This window comes from Hylobates moloch, unplaced genomic scaffold, assembly GCF_009828535.3.
Source record: "Hylobates moloch isolate HMO894 unplaced genomic scaffold, HMol_V3 SCAFFOLD_4, whole genome shotgun sequence".
Classification (NCBI taxonomy): Eukaryota; Metazoa; Chordata; class Mammalia; order Primates; family Hylobatidae; genus Hylobates; species Hylobates moloch.
This window is the reverse complement of record NW_026652279.1, coordinates 169,180,092-169,195,685: the sequence shown is the minus strand read 5'-3', so window position 1 is coordinate 169,195,685 and position 15,594 is coordinate 169,180,092. Positions and strand designations below refer to the sequence as shown.

The following is a 15,594-nucleotide window of genomic DNA, read 5'->3' as shown; positions in this document are numbered from 1 at the left end:
ATCCTTATAAAAGAGATCCCAGAGAGCTAGCTTGCCCTATTTTCCCCCAAGTGAGAACCCAGTGAGGAAGCATCATCTACAAGCCAGGAAGCAAGTCCTCATCAGATACCGAAATCTTCAGGCATCTTGGTCTTGGACTTCCGGCCCCCTGAACTGGGAGAAATAAATCTCTATTGTTTATAAGCCACTCAGTCTATGGTATTTTGTTATAACAGCCTTGAATGAACTAAGGCAGATTTAGATGCTCTATGTAGTCAGAGAGAAGTTTACCTAATAAGTAATGACTTGACACTATGAATATGTCTCCATTTGAGTCTCCACAGCCCAATTAAAACTTCGTCACAACCTACACGTTGAAAAACAGTGGTCGATTCTCTCATGTAGTAGCAGAAATCTAACATTTAGCAGAAAATGTGCTTTAAAGAGAAAAGTTTCTTTCAAGAACTGTTCTTCAGAAGAGAAAATAAGACATAAAATTGACGTTTCAATAATGAGGTTTAAATTACAGCCACTGAAGTTGTGTAAGTAGGCTCTGATGTTTGCACAATGGTGAAATTGCCTAGGGATGCAGAATGTATGCAGAATGAACAATTGTCCTTGTTCCAGACAAAGTTACTCGGCTTTTCCAAGACAATTTGCTTTAGGAAATTTGATAGCTATTATCGAATTTCAACTATTTCAGCTATTATCAACTTATCTCCTATTCAGTCTTTTAAGACTTTCTTTCTCATTCAACATAGATCTGGTCTTAGGCTGGAGATTAGTGCTCAGCTAAAGATCTGCCTCACAAAGAGAGGAGCAAAAAAGCCAATATTATTTTTAATATCTTCCAGTAACCTAGATATCTAACCACGAGAGTTTTGAAAATGCGTAGTCTAATATAAGAAACACAATTTGATAGCAATTATCATATTAATTGATTATTGTTTGGTTCTCAAATGCCTTTCACACATCTCTCCCTCTACTACAATTGAAAGGAATTACACAAGAGGTTAAGAATATTTTTTTTTTATGTTTGCTATTGTTTTTTTCTTTTAACTAAGCAAGGCAATAATATACATTAAAACCTTTCCGAGCCTATGGAGACACATTTCTGAATATACATTTCTGGGGATTATGACGTAATAATGTGAAAAATACATAATCTTATAAAACGCCATTTTACAGCATAAGAAAATTATTCATCATAATAAACTTCACATAAAATAGTTCTAAAAACAAAATATTATAATGATGACAAAAATGTTTACAAAATAAAATTACCAAAATAAGAACCTTAAGGACAAAAATAATTTGCTATTGATCAATATTTGACACAATAAAATTCAATACTTCACAATTAAAGGGTAATTTAAATACTAACTATATGGGAAACACTTTTATAGTTTGAAAGGCCACCTTTTGAAGTATAATGTCTAAATACCATTTAATCAGAAAAAGTGATTTGAAAGTTTAGAGAATTGTTAATATCTGTTATACTATTTTCTGTACTGGAACTGAATCCATTAAAACTTGAAACTGGTTTATTATACATTATTTTCAACAAAGCTAAATCTAATATGAACTACCATAAATAATGCAATTATTGCAGATTACGTGTGTCTCCCATGAAAAACATTACACACAGAGCGTTCCCATTACGTTTATCCCATCCATACCACCTGTACCCACGGATTCTTCATAGTGCTTCTCATCTCATTCAAGAAGCCTCCTCCAGCTTTCACTCTGGATGAGATGTGTGTCCTGTGTCTTCCCTTATGTCTTTGTGCGGTTTTTTTTTCCTATCATCTTATTTATTGCACCATATGTTTTTAAAGAAGGATGATCTTGGACAGCAATACCTCACTTTCATTTCTGCATCACTTATCATTTGGTAGACATAAGTTATGACAAACGTAGCCATTTAATTTTTCTTGAACTAGCTTTGAATAAATAATCAGTGGCAGAAAAATGTTAACTAGAAAAAAAACACTTAAAGATCTCAATATTGACCTAATATTTGACATAGACTTATGAAGAAAATGGGGAAATCATGGTATTGAATTAACATTTTCACTGAAATTAAAATACATGAATTTAGAGGAGGGAAGCTAGTTTATAAGGTGTTATTTGACCAACGATAAGCAGTTTGCTTTGGTTGCTTACTTAAAAAAGTAATAAAAGTTGAGAACTTTGAATTTTGAGAGAACTAGATTGAGAAGTACATATTTGCCTACTAGAAATTCTTGTAAGTAGAGTTCTCAATCTTGTGAGGGGTCTGCCTGACAGACCTTGTGCTTGAGGAAAATAGTGTTCGTGTCTGTGTGTGAAGCGAGCTCCTGTGAAGGGAGGGTGGCAGCAAAGGTCTCAGTGATCTACTGGGAAAAGACATAGGGTGAGGATGATTTGGTCTCAAATGCAGTTATGTAAATGCAGCATCTAAGATACATCGTGAAGAAAAATTGAAGTCGTGACCAATAGTTATGTGTGTTTGAAAGAGAATTAAAAATTTATAATAAAAATAAGTTTTTAATTTTGGAGAATTCAGAAAGGTAATAGCACTATAGCGTTCCTGAGAAAGTAAGAAATGGGTGCTGGGTATTTTTTGGAAGGGGGTGTTGGAAAGGAGTTGATAGAATAGAAATAACCATAGCTGATGGAATAATGACAAATACTTCAAATGATAATTTTCTTTTCTTTTTTTTTTTTTTTTTTTTTTTTTTTTTTTTTGAGACAGTTCTGCTCTTGTTGCCCAGGCACAATCTTGGCTCATTGCAAACTCCACCTCCCAGGTTCACACGATTCTCCTGCCTCAGCCTTCTGAGTAGCTGGGATTACAGGCATGTGCCACCACACCTGGCTAATTTTGTATTTTTAGTAGAGACAGGGTTTCTCTGTGTTGGTCAGGCTGGTCTGGAACTCCTGACCTCAGGTGATCCACCTACTTCAGCCTCCTGAAGTCCTGGCATTAGAGGTGTGAGCTACCACGCCCAGCCTGAAATGATAATTTTCTATAACTTGCGTGTGTGTGTGTGTGTGTGTGTGTGTGTATAGACAGAATCTTAAGCACTAATTGATCATTGTCACGTATCCACTCATATTTTAACTGTTTTGTGCTTAAAGCAATATAGGAGATGTAAAATAGCAAGCCTTTTGCATTGCCTCATAGGCACTAAGAGTAAAAAAAAAAGCATTATCATCACTTAATGCTGCTTCAATTTACTATTCATCTAATATTTTAATTTTAAATTGATAATTTTATTCTTGAATCATTTGCGTTTCTCCATGACTTCACTGAATTCTGTTAGAATATTTCAATTTGTTAATAATGTATTCTCGGAATGCACTGAATTTCAGGAGCTTGCCAGTGAAGAGCAGTAGCTTCATGATATTACATGTAAACCAACCTGATGTCAAGGAAGATAAAGCCAAAAATAGAAATACAGTTGAATGTCTGTATAAAGTTACTAATGAATTGCACAATCAGCAATTAAATCTTCACCTTCCCCTTGGACCTTTCCATTTGGATGCCTTAGCGATACTTCAAATTCAACATGTCTCAAATATAATGCTTTATCTTTCTCATGCATACTTATTTTCTCTCTGAGTGGATATATAACTATCCTCTGAGTTGCCCAAGCTACAAACTTTATAAACGTGCCTGATTTCTCCCTTCTCAATCTTGGAGTTCAACTAATAATCAAGTTTGAATGGTTTAAATTTTTAACTTTTGTTCAATTTAGATTCCGTCTCTCATCCATTTCATTTTAACAAATTTACTAAGGACTTAATCTATGTCAGGTGTTGTGCTAAGAACAGCAAAAAAAAAAAAGCGGACGCCATCACTGCCCCCAGGGAGTTTACAATCCAGTGGAAGAAATGGGTATTACTCAACATCACACAGACAGAATTAAAGTTTCAACTTTAATCCTTGGTGCCCGCGCCGGGCATTTGACCCAATCAGGAAGGCTTCTCTGGGAAGTGACACTTCAATTAAAATCGGAAAAAAAGAGGAGCAATAGGAGCATCACGGACAAAATTAACAGTTCATGAATCTATGCAGAGGGTGATGTTGGGAGGGACACAGAGGGAGAGAGGGAGGAAGATGAGGAGCATAACAGCCTAAATTCGGATCCCTACCTCAACATGCTCGACAATTCCATCAGTCTACCAAGTTGTGTCTCTCTTTCCCACAATTCCTAGTCCATCATTTGCATTTCCTCCTGAATTATCTTTATAAGTGCAAATTTGTTCTTCTCATTCTAATGCTTATAATTCACTCACTGCATCTCCCTGGAATACAAACCAGTTCCTCCATGCCCCGGCCCAGCCAACATTCACAGTCTCATGCGTGTCACCCACCCACACCCAGTTGTACTTAAACACACCTCAGAATGACAGGTCATCTTCCATGCTTCCACGACTGTATGCCTGCTGTTCCTTCCTACTAAATATACTTTACCTTCTATCCAGTGGAACTCCATTCATCCTTCAGTACTCAAATCAAATACAAACTTTTTCTACAATCCTTCTAGCTAGATATTTGACCCCACTATACTTTGCATATCATCTATTGAAATATATGTTAGTATACACACAATTGTTTCTGTAACTGTTTCTCTCCCTAGATTGTGAATCACTTGATATTAAGGACAATCATTCACAAACTTTCAGTGTCTGAGTTACAGCAGACTTAAAAAAAATCCGTGGAATAATATATGAAACAAAATTTACATAAAAAATAGCACTCAACTTTTCCAAACAATTCTTAAAAACCAGTCACTAAATCCAGCCTTATGAAACATGTTAAATCAAATTAAGTCAATGCTTGAGGGAAAAGGGGTTCCATAAAACAAAACAATTTCCATGAATTGTGGACCCTCTTGTAATAGGCTTTGAACCCTTAGTTATATAGGAAACACTTTCCACAAGAGAAAACCTTAATAATACATTTTTGAATCTCTATCCACAGAAGTGTAGCACTCTATAATATTTTTAAAGTAAGTAGTTGTGCACCATTTTCCTAAAATGTCTTAATTTGTAATTTCCAGAGGCTCCAATGGGGCAGATAGAAGAGAAAAAGGCCTGAAAGTGAGACTTCATAGCTGCTGTCAGGGGCTGTCACAGCAGAGTTCTTCCCCTTTCTCTTACCGTCCCCTGTCTCAAATAACCTGATCAGGAGGAGGAGGAGGAGGAAAAGAAGGGGAGGAGAAGAGAAGGGGAGGAAGAAGAACAGAAGGGGAGGAGGAGGAAGAGGAGGGAAGGAGGAGGAGAAAGGAGGGGAGGAAGGAAGGGGAGGAGGAGGAAGAGAAGACAAAGAGGAGGAAGAGAAGGGAAGGAGGAGGAAGAGGAGGAGGAGAGGCGAGGAGGAGGAAGAGGAGGAGGAGAGGTGAGCAGGAGAGGCGGGCAGGAGGAGGAAGAGAAGGAGGAAAAGAAGGGGAGAAGGAAGAAGAGGAGGAGAGGAGCAGAGGAGAAGAGGAGGAGGAGAGGAGGGGGAGGAAGAAAGTTTGCATTTGCAAAATACTTCAACAGATCAGCACTTGCGAAAATTTACAAATTTAGAAGAGGAAAGGGATAATATAAAGATGTTTGCATGAGATAAGCCTCTATGCCTACTAAAACAAGGCCTTTTCTTGAATTATTTCTGTTTCCTATTTCTACCTTGTCCTCATAACCTCAGATTTTCTGTTCTCTTACCCAAGTCGGCTCCATCTTCAAACCCACTTCAGCTCTCCTGACCACGGTCTAGATAGTCTCGCAGTCTGTGATCTCTGCCACTAACAACATTCTCTCATTCCTTAACTTGATGTCTGTCTCACTGGCAATAATCATAATATCCTGGGCCTTGTCAGAACCAATATTTTTTCTCAAATCTGGTGTCACACTTGAAAATTAAGCATGTACAGCTATTATCATTGAAAAAAATCAGAACTTATAGTCAATAGATAATGAATTCAAACCTTACCTCTCCTATCAATTAGTTGTCAAACCATGAGTTTGACACTTAATTTTGAAGCATTTTAAATCTGTATAATGATGTCAGAGGCATGTGAACCAGAGCAACTCCTTGAATAGGAACTAGGTAAAATAACTGAGACCTGCTGGGCTGCATTTCCAGATGGTTAAGGCATTCTAAGTCACAGGATGAGATAGGAGATCAGCACAAAATACAGGTCACAAAGGTGTTGCTGACAAAACAGACTGCAGTAAAGAAGCCAACCAAAACCCACCAAAACCAAGATGGCGAGGAGTGATCTCTGGTGGTTCTCACTGCTACACTACCACCAGCGTCATGACCGTTTACAGATGCCATGGCAACATCAGGAAGTTACCCTATATGGTCTAAAAAGGGAAGGCATGAATAATACACCCCTTGTTTAGCATATCATCAAGAAATAGCCATAAAAATGGGCAACTAGCAGCCCTCGGGCAACTAGCTGCCCTGTCTATGGTTTAGGCATTCTTTTAGTCCTTTACTTGCCTAATAAACTTGCTTTCACTTTAATCTGTGGATTCGCCCTGAATTTTTTTTCTGGCGTGAGATCCAAGAACCCTCTCTGGGGGTCTGGATTGGGACTCCTTTCCTGTAACATTTCTCTGGTGACCACAGAAGGGAATATAGTACAGAAACCCCTGACCCAAAGGTTAACTTTGGGTAAATGTTGGGTCCTGTAACAACGGGAATAGCAATATCCATTTCATATGGTTGCAAAAATAGATTGAAGTCATAATTTAGATGTGTTTTATGAATTGTAAATAACTTATCCATTTTATTGTTCTTTTAAATTTTGCATCAATTTGGCTTAACTTCTCCAACTATTAAATAATTAGCTTGCTGAGAGAGGCAATTGATTCTCTGGGTTGCAGTTTTCTCATCTAAAATGAAAACAATAATGCCCAGCTAACAGAGTTGTTGAGAAAGTAAATGACATACATTCCCAGAGCCCAACGCAGTGTATGCACACGAAACACGCCTAATAATTGTTAGCTCTGCTCTCCTCTTCTCTGTATATTATGGAGTGCCTACCTCAGATATTTGCAGAAACAGTGGGTGATAAATCTATTTGAAGAGAAACCTTCTCTTTCTCTAACTCTTCAGAAATGGGAATGTCTTTTAAAGGAAAATATCACCACAACAAAAATGCAGCTGCTCAATGCAGTTCTTTTAAGTAGGAGTTGATCTATAAAAAGAATAAGCATTAAAACTAACATTTTCTATTCATATGGAATTACTGATAAAAACAACACAGGCATAAACATTTTGAATTTATTTAAAAATCACCTACCCATGCCTGCAATGTAAAAAAAAAAGGTCAAAAGTATAAAGAATTATTGAGCTTTCAAGAAAAGATAGAAGGGCTTAATGAACCTGGCCTCTCCATTCAAAATGAAAACACATTTCCTTCCCTTCCTCACCCTTCACATTCCTGATACTCATTCCTCTTCCCTAACCTTTTCACTTTTTCAACATATTTACCTTTTTTTTGTATTTTAATTTGCTAATTAACTACATGTACTATCATTTTTCTATTTCTCTTCAACTCACAATAATGTAAGATTGTGTAAAAGAGACACAATATCACATTTGGCTGTGTTGACTGATTTGTTTCCTAGCTCTTCCATTTCCCAAAATCTCAAGCTTAACAAGAACAGGTCAAAGATTTGATTGGAAGGTCAACGTTTTCAATTTTAAATACTTTTCCAGAAGTTGAACAGAAGTCAGTTCTTGCAACACTGAAAAAAAGTCTCACTATCGAAGCAGGGAGAAAGAAAAAAATAACTCTCAGGGAAAGCTCTGGTCAAAGATCGCCTAAGCAGCAGCCAGCTGGTTCTGCTCCACGAAGGAACACACCCTTGCTGGGTAAGAGGCTCAAGTCAGTCTAATTTTGATAAGGCCTGGATGGTCAAGTTCTACATTGCAGGCTTCCAACACTCATGTTACAGCCTGGAACTCACAGCTAAGCCAGAAATACCAACCGGGCAAAGACTGGACAGTACAGACTTGTCAAACATCTCATCTTTCCTTGCAAAGGAGTTGGACTTTGGATTTCAAAAAAGACTCAAAAATAGTATTGATATCTTTACTTTTAGCAATTAGAAAGGTTTATCCTATAGAAAACTTAAGGTATAATATTAGGTGTTTATATATGCTACATTCAAAATTTTAATTTAAAAAATGTTAAATACAATGTGATATCCTGATGGATCCTAAAACATAAAATCATTAGTAGAAAAACTCGTGAAATTCAAATTAAGTCTAGAATTCAGCTAATAGTTAAGTCTCAATGTTGGTTTCCTTTTTGTAATGAAATACCATGGTCATATAAGATGTTAGGATTAGGGAAGCTGGATAGGGGTACATGCCAACACACTGTATTCTTTGCAAGCTGTGTGTAATTCTTAAACAATCCCAAGCTCACTTAAAAATGAAGAAAAATATAACTTAAAGTAGATTGACCAAAAACGTCACGATAATTATTTGGAAGGTGAAATATGGACAATTTTTTTCTATTCTTGCTTTACATTACTTTGAATTGTTCATATTTTTACCATTATTTTATTATTACAATTGAGATAATTATAATAAACATTATCAATAAAAATAATTTTGTCTTTCTGTAACCTAAAACACATAAATTTCTAATAGTTATTAATTAACAGGAAAGAAAATACAAAGGTTACCTAATTTTAACAATGAACCTTTTTAGGTCAGTGATAACTCATTTGAAAGAATTCACTTTCTTGATAGACTCTAAAGACATTTATCTTTAGGTTCTTAACATTAATAAAATCATAGTTAAGTGATGTTCAAAATGTGGATCTTCATGATTCCATTTGTAAATAAATTTTATTATGTAATATTTTCAAAGCCATATTGTTTTAGTTAATTTTTAAATTGGGAATATCTCCAAACACAGTTATGGGCTTAAAAGTGAATTTTTGGCTAATATGAGCTATTTGGCAATTTTTTAATCCTGGATTTCCCCACATTTCTGTTTATTATACTACAGTCAAAAATGATATTATGAAATACATTAAGCTTAATGAGATTTTGGTTTGAAACACAAAGTAATCAAGAAAAACAAAACTAAAGCCAAAGTACTAAATTCTAAAATTAAAAAATTAAGTAAAACCACTGTTTACCCATGGGATGCCTGGAAGAGAGTATCATCGGGACATGTTGGCTGATGGTAATTCCCCTCCCTTCATCTACAGTTTGTGTGAAGTTCCAATAAAAATACTTGGTTCCAAAACATGTAGACAATTAATAAATATGAACATAAATAAACACTTTAAAAGTAAAAAGGACAACTTAAGGTTTTGAGTCCTACTGAAAATAAATCAGAACTTGAATGAAAACAAAAATCAAAGAAAGCTGCATAGAATTTTCTCAATGCCGAAAAATTCCTACTAAAAAAAGTCCTTGTGTTACAGACAAATTTTTTGGGAATATAAACATTAATTTTGGAGTATGCTAAATAAAATAAACTTTCCCTCCACCAAAGAATAGTATCTAGAACAACATTTGAATAAATTTCCTAATTTTATTAACAAGGAATAGTAGACATCACCTGTTATTAAGATTCTTATCTTCAAACCTTCCACCTTGGATTTATGAATGTTATAAGTGTGTATACTATGTCCTATTTGAGTATATACATGTAACATATATGCACACTATATATATATATTTGTATATATATATGTATAAATATATATATTTGTTCATATATATATATGAACAAATACAGTTGATCCTTGAACAACACAAGAATTAGGGTCACTGATCCTATGCATTCAAAAATTTGTGCTTAACTTTTGACTCCCAAATCTTAATTACTAACAGCCCACTGCTGACCAGAAGCCTTTCTGATAACACAAACTCAATCAATACGTATTTCATAAATTATATGTATTATGTAGTGTATTCTTACAATACAGTAAGCTAGAGAAAAGAAGATGTTACTTAAAAAAATCATAAGGAAGAGAAAATGCATTTACTATTCATTAAGTGGAAGTGGATCATTATAGAGTTCTTCGTTCTTCACTTTGAGTAAGCTAAGGGGGAGGAGGGAAAGGAGGCGTTGGTCTTGCTGTCTCAAGGGTGGAAAGTGGAAGAAAATCCACATAAAAGTGGACCCTTGCGGTTCAAACCTGTGTTGTTCAAGGGTCAACTATAATGTCATGACTCTTCTTTGCTTCTTGGGAGCATTTCCAGCATCATTAGTCACACTTTCTATAGGTTTCATGGTGTTACTCAAGGTTTATGATATTGCATTAAACAAGATGAAAAATACACACAAATCATGAGAAATCATTTTTACTGCAATACCCAATTGATCAGAGATACAACTGGCTCACGCAGAGATGACTAGCATCACATGGTGTTTTAAGCAGATACTCACAGCACTTGAGCTCACTGCAGTAGCAACAGGAGGTGGCTATGAAATTATTACAGTAGTACAGTATGTACCACGGTTAGTTTTATGCAGTGATGACTTAATACTGCATGTTTATGTTTGTTTCCATTTCTCTAGACTACAAATGGTGCTATGTACAGTCTGTTTGTATGCATATGCTTTGAGAATTTTTAACTTTTGTATATATTTTATGATAGTAATAAGAAAATAGACTAGTATCTACATATATTTTATACATTCATGACATGGCTAATTAATCTTAATTTTTTCAACATTTCAAGGATACACAGTTCTTCCATGAGTTTTTGCAAATTATCACAAATCTACAAACAATTTTCCAATAGGTTTATTGAAAAAAAAATCCACCTGTAAGTGTGCCCATGCTGTTAAAACTTGTGTTGTTCAAGGCTCAACTGTGTGCAATATATACCTATATGCACACTGTATTAAGGTTTATTAAAATGTCTAGGACAAACCATGAAATAGTAATAGTAGCTACTTCTGGGCTGTGGAAATCTGGGCAAATCTTTTTTTTCACTTTATTAGAATCTACAAATTGCAAATTATTTGATGAAAGTGTACTATTCCTGGACGCCATTAAAACACAAATACATAGAAGTATTAATAGGAGAATTTTGGGAAAACGTGACCCAAGAAGTTATTTCTTTCCTACTCTATTATTCTTTTCTTCTTAAATCTGCTGAAATGAGTCTACATCTTTTTTTTAATTGTAAAGTTAATTTTTAAAAGCAATATTTAGAAACAGGGATACTAGCAGTGAAGGTTAAGGAGATTGAAGGATCCTGACCCTACTAGTCATTGAAGCCTCTTATAATACAAATTACCTTAAAAATATTCTTTAAAGCATATAAATAGAATAATTAATCAACGAAAAAAAAGAGTCTCAAATAGATTCAACTCTTATGAGGAACCTAATAAAACACAGTAAGCTTTTCAACACCAAGGAGTTAAAAAGAACTATTTAATACATTTGGTTGAGATAGCAGTTTGAAAGGAAAAAAGAGAGAGGGGGAAGTTAAAGCCAATGTGAGATGATTCATCAAAATAAACAACAGAGGGACTAATAAGTTAAAACAAAACACTCAACTATGAAAAAGTCAAAGTGGCAGGGGGTCAACTACTTAAGAAATCATGAACAAATGTATTTTTAGCTTTAATATTAGGGAAAATTTTTTAAAGATTATCGCTTTACTATAGAGAAATGCAAAATGTTCAAGTAAAAAAAGCAGCAAAACCGTTAAAATATTTACATCAAACTTTTGATCAATAATCAATATGTCTAATTAGGAAGAGCTTATCCAAAATTATAAAAACATGGGACAGACAAGTGGAGACAGTTATAAATAAAAATTAGCAAAAGATAAAATTATAAATAATCAAAATATGCAGAAAGTATATTCATATTAGGAAACAAGGAACACATCAAAATAAATGTGAGATATTGTTTTACAACTACTAAACTAGTCAAAAGACACTTTAAAAATAACATGTAAGCCAGAATGTGGAGAACCGGAACGCCACATTTTTGACTGCATGTATAACTCATTTTGAAAACAATACGGCAGTCGGAAACAAGGGTGATGAAGATGTTTCTTCTCCCTAGCTCAGATATTCACTAGATGAATTTTATATTGAATATATAATTTCACAGAAATAAAAGAGTTCTGTGCAAAAGTTTTGCATGTTGTATTATAGCAAAGAGAATGGAAATAACCATTTAAAACAATTGTTAGATAAATTAATAGACACATGAAAAATACTTAGAAATAGGAAAAATCCTTATTGCATAAGTCAAAACAAAAAATATGTCATAGTATATATTCCGTATTATTTTCAAGTATGTAGGAAATACAGACCATAAAATGCAAATGATAAAAATAATTGATGTGTTAAAATAATAAAAATGCCCATGTTTCCTAATTTAAAAATGTTTAAGCCCAGTTATTTCTGATAACTGGTACAAAGATATAATAACCAGATACCAAAAATTACAGTTTTATAAAATAAGAAATAATTATTTATGAATAAAGCATATAGTCAAAAAATAAGTTTATAGTCAGGGTACCTCATGCGTGTGTGCGTGTGTGTGTGTGTGTGTGTGTGTGTGATAGAAGAGTCCCTGGTCTCTCACTACGTTTCTTATGCAATTCTCTTCAGAAGTGAAAATATACATAAATTATTGCACGTATTCTGTGGGCTTCATAGAGTCACTGTGAAGGTTAAACGAAATAGTATGTTTGAAAATGCCTATTCTGGTCTATAGCTGTACGATACGTTCCAGGTGCTCAAAAAATATTCAATATATTTAATAAAAGGACAATAATATTAAGAATCTGTTATAACTTTAATAAATATATACAAAGATTTTTTTTTTCACCTTCAAATGAAAGAACTAGAATTGATCATGTTTGTAGGCCCCACCAACTCTGTAAAGTTCCGTGGAATGAGCAGAACATGAAGAAAGTCAGAAATCACTAAAGGACGATTATAAGAAGATGATAAATGCATGGATCTCCTGGAAAATCATACCTTAAAGAAAAGCTTTAAAATCTGTGCGTGTGTGTGTGTGTAAAATAACCTTTTTAACAAATAAACAAAATTAAAGCACAACATACAGGACCTTTCATTACAACCTTTACCTGGTTTCACAACATGTAATGCACATTCAGAAAGTAGATGTCTTTAGCTTTCTATGACCCAGGTAGTAAGCTAAGTCTAATTCTAACATGTAATGCTTTTTTTGATTTTTCTGGAGCCATGAATAATGCTTCTCACATGGGAGGGCATTATCTACTTGAGGAAACACATATGGCCCTCTTATCTCCTCTGTGCTTAATGCACAGATAAATACTTACACATGCACAGAGAAATGCGTCCACTCACACGATCTGCTCATTGGAGGAAAAAGCACACCCATGCAGCCTATTACATTTGCCAGCGCTGGGGCTTTGCTCTAAAGCAATGTCTGCTTTGGATGGCAAATTTCATAGACTCTATTTAATAGGTTCATAGAGGGGATACTCACCTCTAGGTCCCCCAGACTGGATGTTATTCTCTAATCCCTGACTCCTAAAAGTGTCTGTGCCCAAAACATACCTGTTTCTTCTGGACCCTGAATGGCACGCTTATTTCTGCTGCTCTGACTGGAGTTGCCTTCTCCTGGAGCTGGTGGTTCAAAGATCTATGAACAGAAAAACTCCAAGTTATTAGAAAGACAGCTGAGGCGAGGGAGAGGCAGCAGTGTAGGCAGGATCTTGCCTGTGTCTTGCAGCTGCTGCAAACTCACTTTCAGTCCCGCGGTGAGAGCTGGAGCTTCCTCCAGGCCGGCCTTGGGGGCTCCTGCTCCTGCTGGCAGCTTCTCCGCGTGGTGGCCCTGCAGCTCTGCCCGGAGGCTGGCCAGGTCCCCTTGCAGGGCGGCCACCTGGTAGAAAGACACCACCGTGAGGCAGCAAGACAGCAGTGCCAGCAGCAAGGTTGCAGCCAGCAGCTTTCCGTCTTTGGAGGATCGGACAGAGGGGCTTTCCTTCTGTGGGAGGATGGAAACACACTCCTTCAGTTTCATTTCTTCTCTTTTCTTAAGGCAAGAAGTAAGGCGTGACTGCTCCCTTTCTGTGGAGTCATCCATATCACTACTTGAACTTTGAAGGTTGGGGCCTTTAGAATAAGTGACCACAGGGAATGGATCATTTCCTGTTATCTGTGTTTGTTGATGTCCTGCATGCACTACATGGCAGGGCTTGGCTCACCGCTCAGGAGAGTTCTCCTGAATTTTCTTCTTTCTGCCTTTCTGCATCTCTACCCCTACTGTACAGTAGGTTTGCTGGCATTTACCCTCCGATTGGATTGCTCAATCTGTCTTCCTCATTTCACTTTCAGTTTTTGTAAGAATTTCAAAGTCATCTCATAACACTCATGTTCAAGTAGATTTAAAGCCCCTTAAATCTGCTGAGGAAACTTGGAGTTTGGATTGACACATTCAAGGGAAAGCTTTTAAGATATGCACAGGTCTAAGAAGCCCACCCTTAAGCGTAGTAAGGGAACTGTGTCTGCTTGGGGCCACATGGCTTCACAAGGAAGGGGGAAAAGCAGCTGAAAGTTCCTGCTGCTGTCATAAAAATAATTAATGTGAAGGTCAGATAAGCTAAGTGCTTTAGCATTGAATTGTTCTTAGCTAGAGAGTGATTTATTAACAGTCTTCAAGTATGAAATAAAATGGAGAATCCTTGAAGGAAGTGTGGAAGTAAGTCCACTGGGAATTATTCATATTATTATTATAATAATAATGTCATAAAAAGAATGAGACTAAATTGTACAGACATATTTAGGTTAGATATCTGAAGGATTCTCTAAATATAAGTGAATATATTTTTAAGGAAAACATGCATAAACTTTTTCCTTCTGAGACTCATCACTGAAACGCAATCATGCATATCAACAGCCCGTCCCAAGGAGCCTGGTCTCAGCTTTTCTGCTCAGACTTCTGAAGCTTTAAGGCCCCGCTCAATATAATACTAGCTGAGGAGAATCAGCCTTGTCTCCAGCTCCAAATGCCTGACTGCTACCATTAACCACTCTCAAGTAGCTTGTCTACAACTCCCATGTTGACCGTGCCACAGCCTAACAGGTCGGTGTACTAGAGGTCCTTGATCAAACAAGAGCCATCTTAGCTTTGGATTTTTCTGTTGTTGACTTGGTGGATCAGTGAGGACTGTTGCATTCATTCTAGTCCTGCCTTATCCTGATGGCTGGTTCCTGGACATTCCCCAGTTTCTCACTGCTTTGCCCCAGCATTGAAATATTGATTCATCTTTCAACAAACGTTACTGAGCACTTACCAAGCCCTGGGTAGTCACTACTCCCCTATGGACTAAGACTAGTGAGCTTTAGTTCTGTCTCACTCTGCATTTCCATAGAGTCTTAAGTAAGAAGTTTACAGAAATGATATAGTGCAAAGTGGCGAACTCCAGACCCAGGCTTCTAGACTGCAAATCCTGCCTCACCCTCACTCTCCTTACGCAAAGTGCATAAACTCTCTGTGATTCCATTTCCTCACCTGTGAATTGGTATGACGTTATTAACTGTCCCTGAGATATGTAATGAGGCTTACAAGAATGTGGAAACAAATTACATTTTGGATGCTTCCATTTAAAAAAAAAAATTATTTCCACAGGTT

At 36.0% G+C, this 15,594-nt stretch overlaps 1 protein-coding gene across 1 annotated transcript in view; it reads right to left on the bottom strand.

Moving 5' to 3' along the window:
• The window catches only part of TNFSF13B (TNF superfamily member 13b), a 39,846-nt gene extending 25,476 nt beyond the window's left edge, over positions 1 to 14,370 (bottom strand). The window contains exons 1-2 of the mRNA XM_032151310.2: positions 13,708 to 14,370; positions 13,518 to 13,602 (exon numbers count right to left, since the gene is read on the bottom strand). Of these exons, the coding sequence (XP_032007201.1) occupies positions 13,518 to 13,602; positions 13,708 to 14,046 (424 nt within the window). The 5' untranslated portion in view covers positions 14,047 to 14,370. The remainder of the gene's footprint in view (positions 1 to 13,517; positions 13,603 to 13,707) is intronic.
• Between the last annotated feature and the right edge of the window lie 1,224 nt (positions 14,371 to 15,594).